Source organism: Heptranchias perlo, chromosome 14 (genome assembly GCF_035084215.1).
Source record: "Heptranchias perlo isolate sHepPer1 chromosome 14, sHepPer1.hap1, whole genome shotgun sequence".
In the NCBI taxonomy this organism is placed as follows: Eukaryota; Metazoa; Chordata; class Chondrichthyes; order Hexanchiformes; family Hexanchidae; genus Heptranchias; species Heptranchias perlo.
The window spans coordinates 15,483,036-15,499,441 of NC_090338.1; the positions used below are offsets into that span (position 1 = coordinate 15,483,036).

The window sequence follows — 16,406 nt, forward strand, 5'->3', positions numbered from 1 at the left end:
GACCTGCTGTCAGCTGGAGTGTCTGTAGTTAAAGGACCACTGATGCAATGGCTTTTGTTGGGGAAATTAGGAATTCTGAAGAAAATGGAGCAGGCGAGGTGCAAGCCTGCCCTACAGTTCAGTGATGCCTCACTTGAGGTGTTGCTGGCCGGGGTGAGGAGAAGAAGGGAAATATTCTACCCAGCGGACAGAAGGAAGTGCCCTGCCTCTGCCACCAAGAAGGCTTGGCTTGAGGTGGCAGAGGAGGTGACCAGCAGGAGCAACATCTCGCGCACTTGGGTGCGGTGTAGGAAGCACTTCAGTGTCCTAACCAGGTCAAGAAAAGTGAGTACACTTACTGATTCACCTGCATTCTGTGGTGTACATCACCCCCATGCCTCACATTCTGCCCTGCCAAGCCTACTCCATCACATCACTCCTCACACCTACTTAAGGCTCGTCGTCAACTTACCTTCACTTTCTGAGCACTTCCTCACCTCCCCATTTGTGAACCCACCACTCCGACTCACCCCAATCCTGATGCAATGTGATTAATCTGTCTGATACTCACCCTCTGATGCACCTCTTTTTCATTGGCAGCCTCACACTAAGCAATTCATCCATCGGGTGACCATTCACCCTCACTCGCTCACACATCTGTACTTTCTGCCCTTGGAGAAGAGAGCTCATGCACGGGAGTGGGCAAGGACTGGACGAGGGCCACAACAAATGGTGGACCTCACAGAGGCGGAGGAGGAGGCCTTAGAACTTAACCTCACGGTTGAGAGCCTCTCCCTCAAGGATGCCGAGACTGGCACCCCACAAATGTCTTGTGACAGAACTTTAACATTCATCACACACAACATGAATTGATGTTATTAATGATTGACATGTTGAACACCTCAGTATGCTCATCGCAACATTACATCTGTGATGATTCTTAATATCGCCTTCTGTTCTCTTCCAGGCCCTTCAGACACTGAAGTGACAGGAGAGGGCGACTCTTCAGAGGAGCTCCTGGCCTCTGAGGGCACACCGTCACATCTTAGTGAGTCATGTAACAGCGCAGATACTCACACCTCGGTGGGCCCTAGTAGTCAGTTAGTTGCGTTGGCACCTGGTGAGTCACCACACACAAGTGAGCACGAGCAGACGCTGGTGGCAGGGTAGCTGTGGAGAGTCCACGTCGGTGGGCGCACTCCTCTCCAGGTTCTGCTCAGCTGGATGCAGATGCTGAACCCCAGGGGCCATCCTTTAAAAGGAGAATAATCGAGGGACAACATCACCATTGCGAGGTACTGGAAAATATGCCACGCACACTCTCCACAATAGCGGAGAGGATGGAAGAGTCCACCTCCAGCACTCTTGGACTGTTGGCGCAGATAAGTGCGGGAATATCTGCGATGGAGAGAATGGCAGCCTCCATTGAGCTTCAAACCCGGCTCACAAATGATTCCCTTCAGGACCTGACAACAGCCGTGCAGACACAGGACAAACTCCATTCTGCTGCCTTAAATAGGCTGCCAGAGACATTAGAAGTGGCCTTACAAGGCATCACACATGTCCTCCAAGCTGTTGTCCAGCAGAATGGTGGGAGTGATGTAGCCCTGGCCCAGAAGAGGGACGATGGTGAAAAGGGACGTGGAAGTGAGAACTCCACTCAAAGTGCTCCCATGTCTCATCCGTTGCCCCCCTCTCAACTAATATCCACAATGCTGCCTCCTCTCCAGGTGGCCGAGTTTGGCCCTGCACAGGTGCAGGTGGAGCAGTCTTTGGAGGGGCCCTCACGGGCTCCAAAACCCAGAGGGCGTAGGCTTAAAGCATCTGAGCAGTCAGGGCATGAACATGAGCCACTACCTCTGCTACAGCCACAGGGGATGCACCACATAGACGTAGTAGGAAGCGAAAGGCTGAGGTTTTGTGATCACAAATATGTTTGACAGAGTGTCATGTTTTTCATTTATATTTGGTTTTTGTTTCAGGAACATTAAATCTTATAATTGTCACCACCACTGCCACGTCTTGCCCATTCTTGCATCCCTTTTGTCAAGGGGCCTTTCATGTGCTTCATCATGAACGGTGAACCTTGATGCCACCCAGTGGGTGCGTTTACAATGGGTGTATGTGTGGTTGTGAGAATGTATTGTGCAGGAGGTGGGGGTGGGGGGTGCTGGTGTTGGCGGTGCTCATTCCAGGTGGTCTGAGAACTTGACTATCCTCACTTTGCAGATCTCCTTATGAGAATTTATCAAATATGAGTGACTCCCTGGCCTAACGAGCAGCCAGGTGAGCCATTGGTCCACCGTCCTCCTCCTCATTGTCCTCGTCCTTGTCGTCGTCATCGTCCTCGTCGTCAATGTTGATGTCAGATGTGGATGCTTCATGAGGACAAGGGACCTCATCCACCGGTAACCCTCTCTGTTGAGCAAGACGCAACAGACGACTATGATTCGATCCACTCTTGCTGGTGCGAATTGGAGGGCTCCTCAGATCAATCGAGGCACCGAAAATGGACCTTTAGCAGTCCTATCGCATGTTCAATGACAGACCTGGTGGTGATGTGAATGTCGTTGTGCCGCCGCAGTGCCTCGCTGAAGGGATTTCTCGCAAGTGTCATGAGCCACGTCTGCAGGTGATATCCCTTGTCTCCGAGGAGCAAACCCTAAGTCTGTTTGGTGCTTGGAAAAGGGCTGGAATGTTGGATTCCTGCACAATGAAGGCTCTGAGCCTTCGTTGGCACTGCTCTTCAGAGAGGTCCAGGAAGCTCAGCCTCTGTCTGTAGACCCTCTCACAAGGGTAGTGCCCCCTGCGACATCGAGCCCCCTGTTCCCCTTTCTGCAGGTCCCTGTGGCGTACCTCTGTCTTGTGGAGCTAAGTGGTGGAACTACACGCCATGCCTGCCATGGATGGTGATTTGCCTCCTCCTCGGGTGTACTGGTGAATGCAGCCATTGCGCCCCCCCATCCTGATTTTGTCAGTTTGAGGGGGTCCAAAAAGTAGATAAATATGTGTAAACAGAAGAATTCTGAGTATGAACCAAGAATTCTCAGTCTAAACGCAAAGAACTCCCAGCCAAAAGTTTGTCTGAGAGAACTGAGTGCCCTACTGCAATAACTCACCTTTTATCCCCATCTGTCAAACAGAGATTTAAATGACCAAATGGCTGCCGGCTGCAACCCGCCTAATTGCCATGGCGTGTTTCACACAGCACGGGAAACACGTTGAGGCCGAGTTAAAATCCTTTCCCTGCATCAATAAATATGAAATTAATCATTTCAACAATATTAAATACCTTAATTCCTGCTTTAAATATCGTCCCGCCGGCTTTAATTGCCGGTGGAACTTCCGGCTTCCTGAAGCACACCCGATGCATCTGGGTCGCACACGTTTTCGGCGGGTTGGAGCCAGGATTCCTTCCCGCTCCAGAAATCCGCGATTTGATTGCTCCCCAGCCCCCAATGCACCCGGACTTCGGGGCTAAAATCGTGCCTCATGGAGTCCTGCTGGTGGCAACTGCAGGTTGCGAAGAATTTTACTGACCCAAAAATAGTTTCCTTCAGGCAAGTACAATCCTCATTTACATGGAATAATTATTCAAAGAAGGCCTTTGCAGAATTTGCCAAGGGTTTGAAAAATTCTGCCTCCAGTGCTCACCTCACCCATGTAAAACGGGCACATGTCTGCTCCATGGGCCTGACCCACTTTAACAGAAGCCTTAAAGTAAGGTCGCTGTTGTTGGAGTTGGTGGCAACTTGTAGGTTTTTTCACAGTGAACATTTGTCTCCTTCTGTATTGTACAGAGTTTATAGCTGTTTTTGTTTTCTGCAAGTTCTTTCTTTCTTTCTATTTCTGCTAAATCCTTCAATTTACTCAGCAAGATTATTGTATTGCAGTCTTTTTAATTGCTGCTGCAATACAACTTGGCAGCTAACACAATGGGAAGGTTGGGAATACTTTACTGATTGTCCAGGGATCAATAATGATGCTTTTTTCTAACAGAAACGCGGGAGGTAATTTTGACTTTGCGCGAGTGTAAAACGGGTGATTGTGAATCAGCAGCCTGATCAGGACAGTTGTGAAATGTGCTGCCCATTCATTATCACTCATTTTACAATATCAGACAAATTCAAAATTATCCCCATGGAATTTTACAACACGAAGGCGGTCATTCAGCCCACTGTGTCAATGCTATCCCTTTACCAGAGCAATTCAAATTAACCCCATTATTGTGCTCTCTTAAATATTCAGCTACTTTTCCCTGAAGAGATGCAATCATCTCTGCCTCAACTAGTCCCTGTGGCAAAGTATTCTGTGCTTTAACAACCTTCTACATAATGAAATTTCTTCTAATCTTTCTGTTCATTCTCTTACTACAGTTTTATATTGATGATCTCTCGGCCCTGGGTCCTCAGCCAGAGGAAATAATCTTTCCCTATTCATCCTATCAATTAAACCTCTTTTAAATCTCCTCTTGGCTTTCTCTGTTCCAGTAAAAATAGTCCTAGTATCTCAATACTCTTCTCATAACTATAGCTTCCATCTCTGGTATCACCCTGGAGAATCTATGCTGTCCACTCTCTATGGCTTCAATGTGCTTTCTGTAATGGTGGACCCAAAACTGCACTCTTACTGTGGCCTAAAAATTACCTTTACAAATGTATCAATATTCCTTTACTCAAAAGCAAAATACTGTGGATGCTGGAATCTGAAATAAAAACAGAGAATGCTGGAAAAGCTCAGCAAGTGAGGCAGCATCTGTGGAGACAGAAACAGAGTTAACAGTTCAGGTTGAAGACCTTTTGTCAGAACTGGAAGATGTTAAAGAGTTAAAGTTTTTAAGCAAGTACAGAGCCAGGGAAAGGGGGGAGGGAGGGGATGGAGGGAAAGAACAAAAGGGAAGGTCTGTGATAGGGTAGATGACAGGAGTGATTAAATGACAGAAGGGATATGGTGCAAGGCAAGGAGGGTGGGAATGCGACAAGTTAAGAAACAAAAGATCAGTCTAGAGTAGCTGTAAATGGCAACAGCAGAACCATAACCAGCAGCCTACAGTCCAATAAATTTTAAAAAAAATTAAAAATGGGGGCAGTGGTTATGGTCTGAAGTTATTGAAATCAATGTTGAGTCTGGAAGGTTGTAAAGTGCCTAAACGAAAGAAGAGAAGCTGTTCCTCGAGCTTACATTGAGCTTCATTGGAACAGTGTAAGAGGCCGAGGACAGAGAGGTCAGAGTGGGACTGGGATGGTGCATTAAAATGACAAGCGAACAGCAGGTCAGGGTCATGCTTGCGGACAGAGTGGAGGTGTTCAGCAAAGCGATCACCCAATCTGCGTTTGGTCTCCCCAATGTAGAGGAGACCGCATTGTCTGCAGCGAATACAGTATATGAAATTGAAAGAAGTACAAGTAAATCGCTGTTTCACCTGGAAGGAGTGTTTGTGGCCCTGGACAGTGGGAAGGGAGGAGGTGAAAGGGCAGGTGTTGCATCTCCTGTGCTCGCACGGGAAGGTGCTGTGGGGAGGAGAGCAGGTCTTGGGGGTGATGGAAGAGTGGACCAGAATGCTGCAGAGGGAGCGGTCCCTTTGGAGTGCTGAAAGGGGAGGGGAGGGGAGGATGTGTTTGGTGGTGGGTTTGCGCTGGTGGTGGCGGATATGGCGGAGGATGATACGTTGAATGTGGAGGCCGGTGGGGTAGAAAGGGAGGCAAGGGAAGGGGTGAGGGCACAAGTGCGGGAAATAGGACGGACACGGTCGAGGGCCATGTCGACTACAGTGGAGGGGAATCCTTGGTTGAGCAAAAAGGAAGACATATCGGAAGCACTGGTGTGGAAGGTGGCATCATCAGAACAGATGCGATGGAGGCGGAGAAACTGGGAGAAGGGAATTGAGTCCTTACAGGAAGTGGGGCGGGAGGAAGTGTAATCAAGGTAGCTGTGGGAGTTGGTGGGCTTATAATAGATATTGGTTGACAGCCTATCCCCAGAAATGGAGATAGAGAAGTCAAGGAAGGGAAGGGAAGAGTTGGAGATGGACCATGTGAAGGCGAGGGAAGGATGGAGATTTTCCAGTTCGGGGCGAGAGCAGGAAGCGGCACCGATACAGTCATCAACATACCGGAAAAAGAGGTGAGGGAGGGGACCTCAGTGGGACTGGAACAGGGAATGTTCCACGTAGCCCACAAAAAGGCAGGCATAGCTGGGACCCATACGGGTTCCCATAGCGACACCTTTTATTTGGAGGAAGTGAGTGGAGTCAAAGGAGAAGTTGTTCATTGTAAGAACAAGTTCAGACAGGTGGAGGAGGGTGGTGGTGGATGGGGACTGGTTGAGCCTCCGTTCAAGGAAGAAGCGGAGGGCCCGCAGGCCATCCTGGTGGGGAATGGAGGTATAGAGGGACTGGACGTCCATGGTGAAAAGGAGACGGTTAGGGCCGGGGAACTGGAAGCTGTTAAAGTGGCGGAGGGTGTCAGAAGAGTCGCGGATGTAGGTTGGAAGAGAATGGACAAAGGGAGAAAAAGAGTCGAGATAGTGAAATCCCTTCTGTCATTTAATCACTCTTGCCTTCTACCCTATCACAGACCTTCCCTTTTGTTCTTTCCTTGGAACATAAGAACATAAGAGATAGGAGCAGGAGTAGGCCATACAGCCCCTCAAGCCTGCTCCGCCATTCAATCAGATCATGGTTGATGTTCGACCTCAACTCCACGTTCCCGCCCAATCCCCATAACCCTTGATTCCCCAAGATTCCAAAAATCTATCTATCTTAGCCTTGAATATATTCAATGTCTCAGCATCCACAGCCCTCCGGGGTAGAGAATTCTAAAAATTCACAAACCTCTGCATGAAGAAATTCCTCCTCATCTCAGTCTTGAATGGCCGACCCCTTATCCTGAGACTATGCCTTCCCTTCCCCTTTCCCTGGCTCTGTACAAGCTTAAAAACTTTAACTCTTTCACATCTTCCAGTTCTGATGAAGGGTCATCGACCTGAAACATTAACTCTGTTTCTTTCTCCACAGATGCTGCCTCACTTGCTGACCTTTTCCAGCATTTTCTGTTTTTATTATTATTCTTTTACTGTTGTACTTTATGCCCATATTTATAAACCTCAAAATGCTTTTGGCCTTTCTATGGTTTTATCTACCAGCATTCACACAATCAGAGAATTATATATTTAAACCCTTAGGTCTCTTTGTTCATCCACACAATTTCGCATCTTTCCAATAAGTTTATGGCCTCATTCCTAATATTTCTCCCAAAATGCATGCCCATATATTTCTCCATATTAACCGTCATCTGTCACCTGTCTGCCCATTCCACTAACCTGTCTATGTTCTCCTGTCTTTATCAATCCTTCTTGCTGTTTGCCAAACTGCACTTTTGCATTCTCAGCAAATATTGACATTGTGCTCCCTACACCCCAGCACAAAACATCCATGCATAGAGAACAAATGTGAAACCAGGCCTGACTTCTGTGACACAAGATTTCAAGCCCTTCTCCAATCTGAGCAAGGCCCATTTAACACCAGCCTTTTGCTTCTTGCTCTTCAGCCACCTTTCTATCTGAAAGAGGTCCCTTTCCTCAAAACATAAACTGAATGTTTGTAACAAACATCTTGTGAAATATCTTGTTGAATGCCTCATGAAAATCCATACACACTATATCAGAATTTTGGACACCTCTTTTAAATCTATTTGAAGCCTAGAGTATACAGCAGCTGGAATCACTTCAAATAGCAGCAGAACTCAGTTGGGAGCAGCATTGAGGGGAGAGAGGCCAGTATTTTGTTCAATGCTGATATGTGCACCAGGAACCCACATGCTGACTGTAAGCATGAAGTGTTGATGTTTGACATGTATGACTCCACTTTGTATGTAACAGTTTTATATTAGTAACTGTTTAATATCTACTGTAAGGTAACTGCACCTACCCTGGCTCACAGGAAAATTTGCTTTTCCTGTGAGAATAATGGATCCATTTTCCTGCACTTCACACACATACAACTCCTTATCCTCTACTTTGACATGTTTGATTATCAGATAGACTGTGTTCTTTATTCGGATATGATCAGTGTTCCTCCTGTTCTGTTGACATGAGTCCCTTTGTTTCCATTGAAGACTGACTGTATCTGAGAGTTTGGAGATGGTACAGCTGAGTGTAACGTCACTGCCCACCACAGCACTCTGTGGACTTGACACAACTGTGAAAAACAGATAAATAACATATAGTACAATTTACTGTAAGTAGTGGCATGCTAGAACAATTAGTTTCTACCTGACCTTAGGATGTGCCCGTTATCAGCACTTATATCTTGTTTCATTAAAGGGTCAGACCAGGTTACACACAAGTGCATCTTGGCAGTAGAATAACACAGTGGGGCCGCAGATTTTCACTCCTGCTCCGCCAGCAGAAGTGCAGCAGAGCAGGACTGGTGACCTTTACTCCTGACCCTGCCAGAGTATCTGGTCAAGGTTACAGTTTGGATGGCATTTGTGAGATGTCGACATCACAATGGACAGGTGATGGAAACTCATCAAAGGAGGGTGTGCTGGAAATGAAGTGACCATATTATCAGACATGGAATAGGCTCAAGGCCGACTGTGCTCTCAATGTGCCCAGCACACTTCAGTAAGACCTCCCAACACATGCACTGGGAATCTGTGCACAAAATCCACATCAAAAGTCATTACTGCCCCAGAGATTAATACAATTATGGAGCTCCTGAATTGCATCTGAACAAGGCCCCAGTTATTGAGCGTCCATTTGGAATGGCACTTCAGGAGAGGCTTGTTCTAAAAATGCCCAACCTTACTTTCAGTCCCACCTTCAACATGACAAGTAATAACCAAATCTTCAACATGGACTTTATTTCCAATGCCAGGCCAAAAACATGGTGGCTTCCATTAGCTGCTGATACCCAACATTCTGGGGAACGATCCATGTGGCATTCCCTCTGTACCATGCACTGTCTACCATGAGCATCACTAATAACTGAGTTGATTTTCAATAATGGTCAACTCATTCTGGTGCAGTTGGGGCCAATACCTCAGGAGCAATGGTCCAGGGCAAGTACAGTCAGGATCATATTTTGGCCTCTGTGACACTTCATGATCGGATTTTATTTGGTATCAACTTCATTTAAGTGTTAAACACATGAACCAACCAGGATATGTCACTGTTTTGCAAAATCCTTAGTCGGCAGAATCTAAAGATTTTGGTTTGTTTATATTAAAAGGTCTTAAAGATTATTGAGTTGATACAATTCATCTATTTTTCTCTGCCATGCTTCTCCCTCATTTCCTGAAGGTGTTAACTCCTTGGCAGAGTACAAGTTCCCCGGACATTGACATCCTCTGGGACCTCAACCAAGTGACACATCAAACAGATTCACTGGATAGCAATCAGGAGCAGTTATACTGGACAATCTTATACTTGTCCCATAATCCTGAGGCCTATTACTACAATTGCTCTATTGGGTTGGTAATAGAATTTCTTACATCTTACAGAAAGAGCATCAGTGTATAGACCATAATACTCTCTGGAGGAGTGATTTTCTCAGTCTGCTATTTCTGGTGAAATTGTCAATAGGTTTATCCTTATGTTGACCATTTCAGGAGAAATAATGAACAAAATCTTCCCCCGGTTGTTTTAATGAGAGATGCACTCTGCACTGGGTGATATAAATCTCACGTGATCCTGTCAGTCTCTTATCATTACATATGGAATTATTTACAGAGAATCATATTATTGAACCTTTTCCAGACCTTGTCCCACTCACCTTTGATTCCAAATATTTCGTACTGTTTCAGGATTTTATTACTCGGCTGTGTCTCAGTCAAGATGAACAATCCCGCAAGTTCAAATGTGGGTTTTCTAATTCTCAGATTAAGGGTACCAGGGTCCCGCTGCACCTCCGGATACAATTTCCTAAAGTGATCGTTCCATTCTACGCTCCCCCAGCCCCAATTATATTTCTGAATAACCTGAGTGTGGTTTCCATTTCCAGACAACACGACCATTTCCAGGATTGTCTGGTCCTTTTAATGAAACTTTATCTCCCTTATCCAAAAAATAAATAAGATTTGGGTTTCCTGCTAGAGAGAGGAACAAAGTAAACATTTTAATATTTAAATCGCAACTCCTTAATTCCATGTTTGTATTAATTGATATTGGACTTCATATATTTACAGTCATATTTTTATATTCAATAGTTTCAGCAATGACACAGACACAGCCCTGTGAAGAGCTGTCTGTCTGGAATAATCAGGCCTCATCCAATGATAGGACATTAGAGGGTAAATTTCTGTCACTGCACTCTGACATCGTGGGCTGGTGGTGTCTAATTTCACAATATGTATTTCCAGCATTTAACAGGAGTGCGGAAGGGTAATCGTTGCTCCCATATTGTTAAGAAATTTGGAATAACATCACAATAATCGGTATTCTCCTAAAATTGAATATGGTACTGGTGCGATCATACCACTTCAGGATCAAAAATCAAGTCAGTGATCTCCAAAAGTGGTCTCCTCTCCTCTTGTGCAATGCACAGTAAGTTGTTGCTTCTCCTGGACCACCGGTGACCAGGCTACCCACAGGAGTAGAAGGCGAGAGAGAGGCAGAGGAAAATGTCCCGACTCCAGAAAAGCATGCAGAATCTGCTCCTGCTGCAGTCGATGGGGATCGATGTCAGGGAGGAACTCAGAGAGGTAAAGGACCAGCAAGCTTCGCTCTTTGCCTCCGAGGCCTCCAAGATCATCTTCCGGTCCAGAGTCCGCTCTGTGGATCAGGACGAGACTTGCTCGCGTTTCTTCTTCCAAAAAGTGCACAGAGCTCTGTAATCAGCAGCCTGAAGGAAGTCGACGGCTCGGTCACGTCCTCGCAGCCCGACATACTGAGGATCTGCAAATCCTTTTATGCTGGACTGTACTACGGAAAGCCCACAGACAGCGCGGCCTCCCAGTCCTTCTTGTCGTCTATCACGGAGGTTCTAGACGACAGCAAGCGGGAGGATCTGGATCACCCGCTAACTCTGGACGAACTGACAAAGGCCATCCGTTCCTTTGAGAAGAGTAAGACACCCGGAAGCGACGGCTTACCAGTGGAGTTTTACTCGGCTCTGTGGGACTGGTTAGGCCCAGACCTGCTGGAAGTGTACGGGAGTATGCTTCGGGCAGGCAGCATGTCAGACTCCATGAGGAAAGGCATCAACACCCTCATCTACAAGCAGAAGGGGGAGGGGGAAGAAATCAAAAATTGTCGACCCATCTCACTACTTAACGTGGACTACAAAATTCTGTCCAAGGTCATCGCCAATCGGGTCAAGTCAGCCCTGGAGGTGGTGATCCACCCCGATCAGACCTGCGCTGTACCCGGCAGGAAGATCTCTGATAGCCTGGCGCTACTCAGGGATACGATCGCCTACGTATAGGACAGGGGGGGTGAACACCTGCCTCATCAGCCTGGACCAGGAGAAGGCCTTTGACAGAATATCCCACGCGTACATGATGGACGTGCTCTCTAAAATGAGGTTTGGGGAGGGAATCCGCAATTGGATCCAACTGCTCAACACAGACATCAGTAGCGCAGTTTCAATCAACGGGTGGGAATCAGAAAGCTTTCTGATCAAATCTGGAGTCAGGCAGGGTTGTCTTCTCTCCTCCGTCTTGTTCATGTGTTGCATCGAACCCTTTGCTGAGTCCATCAGGACGGTTGCGGACATAAGAGGGGTGATGATCCCAGGCAGCGGAGTCACTCAGGTCAAGGCCTCCCTGTACATGGACGACATCGCCGTCTTTTGCTCAATTCAGCTGTCGATCCGCAGATTGGTGAGCATCTGCGACCAGTTCGAACTGGCCTCGGGGGCCAGGGTAAATCGTGGCAAGAGTGAGGCCATGTTCTTTGGGAACTGGACCGACCGATCCTTTGTCCCCTTCACCGTCAGGCCAGATTACCTGAAGGTGCTGGGGATCTACTTTGGGGGGGCCGGGGCGTGCACCAAAAACTGGGAGGAGCGGATTGCCAAGGTGAAGCAGAAACTGGGACTGTGGGATTGACGATCCCTCTCGATTGTGGGCAAGAACCTGGTCATCAGGTGCGAGGTACTTTCCGTGTTGCTGTACGTGGCGCAGGTCTGGCCCATACCGTGCTCCTGCGCCGCGACAGTCACCCAAGCCATCTTCCACTTTATCTGGAGATCAAAAATGGACCATGTCCGCAGGGACACGATGTACAAATCTCCAGAGAAAGGAGGGAAATACGTGCCCAACGTGGCTCTCATCCTGATGGCCACCTTTGCGTGCGGCTGCATCAAGCTGTGCGTAGACCCTCAGTATGCAAACACAAAGTGCCACTATGTGCTAAGGTTCTACCTGTCCCCGGTGTTGAGAAGGATGGGCCTGGCCACGTGTCACGGAATGTTCCATCCAGTTGGACCGTTCCGCCCCACCTGTCCTTCATGGAAACGTTTGTGCAGAAAAACACCTTTGATCACAAGGCGATCAGCGTCACCCATCTCCTTCTGGAATGTGCCTTTGCAAAGAAGGTCTGGAGAGAGATGCAGTGGTATCTGTCCAGGTTTGTCCCGAGCAGTTCCATAACACAGGATTCTGTGCTCTATGGGCTGTTCCCAGGGACGCACTGTAGGGGGTAGTGGTGTGTGTCAGCTTCACCTCTGAATTCTGAGCGGTTCAAATCGGTCCCACTCCCTTGGTTCTAGACCTTGGACTTATTTGGGGGTTGTGACAAAAATGCAGCAGACAACTGGGTTTGGTGCAAGAAAACTGGGTTTATTGAAGTCACAAATGAACTTATAACATTAGGATTACACTGAGATTATACAGACATACAAAAGTACACTTAGTTAAGAATGGGGAATACACGGCACAACGAGGGAAAATCACCCTACTAATCCCCTTACCCTTGTCCCACCCCCAAAACCTAACTAAATTGAACTAGGAGAGGTCAGGAATCATGATCACCAACAAGGGTTCCTTGACACTTCGAAATCCAGCTAGGTAAGCCGGTTGCAGTTTTGGGGTACGCTCTTTGTGTCCTTTGGGGCCTGCCGTCCCCACGTGGTCCTGGTCTGTGGAATCTGCGAAGGTTCTTCAGTTGGGTGGAGTTCGCTGATGCGGTAAGGCGCGGTTGTGGGTGGTCGATCTTCATGGAGAGCTGCGGTTGCGGCCTTGTTGTCTTCGGTTGAGTCAGCCATGCCATGCCCCTCGCCGTGATGTTGCCTGCGGGCCTGTGAACCTCCGGATCTCCTTCCTCCGCTTAGCTCAGCTATCTCTCCCTGCTTAAACTCTGCTTAAAACTGCTTAAAACCTGCCCCCTTCGTAACTGGTGGCCCAGTTATACTGTTTTTTGAATTTCTTATCGGAGCGCCAAATCAAGGTTAGTTCTTTGTCTGATTTAGGTGGGCTTCTTCAGGTGATTATAGTTTTTCGCCTTAACTGGTTTTGGGGTGGTTGTCTCGTTGTTTTTAATGGGCTTGCATAATGTTTATCGTTGCCTTCCTACCCCCGTAACTAGTCTTGAACTGAAAGCCATTGTATATGTGAAGTCTTGATGGGCTTGCATAATTGCTCCATTGTTGCCTTCCTGCCTTAGTATCTAGTAGTGATTATTTATGCAAGGTTTTGATGAGCTTAAGTTTCATGTAAGATGAAGTCTTTCTCTGGGTTGATTGTTATAAAGGGAAGAATGCGTATTCTGTCTCCTCTCGTTGTCTAGTTTCAGGCAACAATCCACACTGCACCCAACAAGCCCGGGCATGTCAAGTCCCAGGCCCTCATGGGCCTAACCTCCTGTCTGCGGGGTTCCACATTTAACCCAGAAGTTTGGTCCTCTGCCATAAAAGTCCAAAAGTCATATCCTCGTTGATGATATGAAAAATGTGGGAATTTTGAGAACCCTTCAGCACACCGAGATGGATATCAACTGCTGCTGAAAGACCATCAACTCGATGAAAGAAGCACTTTGGTCTGCCCGAAACTTGCTAGTCTTCCAGTGCAAGGAGCTGTCCTCGACCAAGTGTTACAGACTGGCACATTCCAAGGTCCAGGGCAGCGTGCTCAGGGACAAACTGATGCTGGGTGCGGCCGCCGCAAAGGCTCTATGGGGAAAGGCAACCATTTAGAGCCTTCCCGCCATTGTATACTGAGGGGCTGCAATTAGGGAAAAACCCCCTCGGGCAGAATGTAAAATTCAAATTGATGTAATGTACCTATAATAAATCTGTAATCAATAATCTGTTTCGAGTGTAATGCAATGAGGCATCCTCGAGTGTCATGAACAGTAATTATGTACAATATGTTCATTGAACTGTACTTGATGTAATCTGCAAATTGTTTGAAATGTAATATGACAACTGTATTGTATGATTTGTTGCAAATTTTATGAATAAAGTATAATTTTTGAAAAAAAATAACAAAGGGAGGCAGGATTTTCCACTTTGCCATAATCTGGCTGTAGGTCAGTGTGACAGACTCTGTCTTCTCCCACCGTGAATCTCAGGGAATTTCCTGAGGCCAGGCTAATTTCCATAATTATGGTGCTCCCAGCAGGATTCTATCTTTGATCCGAGGAAGCCACCTGGGAGAGGGAGGAAGATGGTCGCTGCAGGTCTCGAATGCATGCAGCAGCAGATCAGGACTGGCTAGATGCGAGGCAGCTGATGAGGAGTGACAACTTTTGAAAAATTACAAACTTGGCCGTGTGATTGATCAACTCATGATCAATTGACTTGCTTCAGAAAGATCTTTGAAACTTAAATCCCCTCCCACACACCATTGCAACGCTGGATGCCGGGAACATGCTGCTGTTCTTTGTGATCCAGCATTGCTATGGGAGTAATGACGGAGAATATAACATCTGATAACACTTGGTCATTTGATATCACTTGGCCGTTCAGGCAATGTGAATAAACCTCTTCATATTTGGGTCCGTATATTTAGTGAAGTGACGACAATCTGCAGGGAGCAGGTCGCCGGATCCCCACCCCTACTTTCTGATCCCGCCGAGCACAATCTGTCCAAAATTGGGCAAGACGGCAGAGCAAAATCCTCTCCCATTATGATTCCAAGAACTTGGCAAGGCTCCTTCATTGAGGAGTTCCATGCGGAGAAGGTTATAATAACACACAAATACATGAGGAGAAAGCACTGTATCATGTTGCCTTCACTGCAGGCAGTGTTACAGAGAAAAACAGAACAATTCCATTATACATTCAGTGTATCTATTACTAGAGTTATCAGAACATACATCATTACTACAAAAAGTAACCAAAATAAAAAGAGAGGACATGGCTAAATTCCCTGTTACAGAAAATAAAGGTCCACATATCCTTGTGACTACTGGTCTACAGTGTGCGGTATCAGGGTGGACAGGAGCGAGCGGGAGAGAAATTGGGGCAGGACGCAACCCAACCGTTCTTGGAGGTTAAAACTCCCCCCTCATGTGTCTGTAAGTCTAGATTAAATAGCAACTCACATCACAGTTACCAAAAATAAAATGGCTCCGTGCACATTGTATTCACTGTGAAGTTTAAAGACAAAGTTTGGACACTAAACTACGAAATAACCCAAAGTGAGCATCAGTGACAAAACATCAAACCTTTTCAAATTATGTTTTATCAAGCTGTAATTTTTGTAATTTACACAGGCTCAAATAACAAACAATTCTCAATTATTCCTAATGTGATAAATATTCATTAACATTTAAAAATAGTTATTACTTTTGAAACCATTCTATACCACATCCAATCTGTTAGGCTGTTGAATTATCAAATAAAGAAAGTGCTCCACAGAGCGAGTGTGATACTTTGAAATGTGACAGCTTGCTGTGTGATGAAGTTTGCTAAATATAAGGACAGATGGATAGAAGGATGTTTGGAGAGATTAATAGATAGATCAGGAAAAGGAGTTGAAGAGCAATGAGAAGTATGCCAAAAATTTTCATTTTATTAAGTTGTTCCATTGCTTAAATCTGAAAAGCAAACTTACTCATCCTGTTTAAAGGAGCAGGGACATGAAAATAAAGACCTTACTTACTTTCTAAATAGTAGGTGCGTGATTTTATTAAACACGATGATAAAGTCAAACAATATGAATGTGATTGGTGGAAAAAAGGCACTTACTCTGAGTGAAAACAGACCGAAGTAGAAACACAAAGAAACTTAACATCAAACCAGCTGGTATTTTGCTGCAGAAAAATCGGAGACACATTTTGCAGATTCAGTCTCTTCGCCTGTAAGAAATATACATGTCAATATATATGGACAGGCCCTGCGAATACACAGGGTCTGCTCAGACGAGGAGGAACGCGATGGACACCTACAGACGCTGAAAGACGCCCTAGTAAGAACGGGATATGACGCTCGACTCATCGATCGACAGTTCCGACGGGCCACAGCAAAAAATCGCATAGACCTC

The 16,406-nt window shown here is 46.4% G+C and overlaps 1 protein-coding gene across 1 annotated transcript in view; it reads right to left on the reverse strand.

Annotated features, from left to right (window-relative positions):
* Positions 1-16,199, reverse strand: part of LOC137332647 (uncharacterized) — a 50,658-nt gene extending 34,459 nt beyond the window's left edge. Inside the window, exons 1-2 of the mRNA XM_067996605.1 lie at positions 16,112-16,199; positions 7,907-8,176 (exon numbers count right to left, since the gene is read on the reverse strand). Of these exons, the coding sequence (XP_067852706.1) occupies positions 7,907-8,176; positions 16,112-16,199 (358 nt within the window). The remainder of the gene's footprint in view (positions 1-7,906; positions 8,177-16,111) is intronic.
* Between the last annotated feature and the right edge of the window lie 207 nt (positions 16,200-16,406).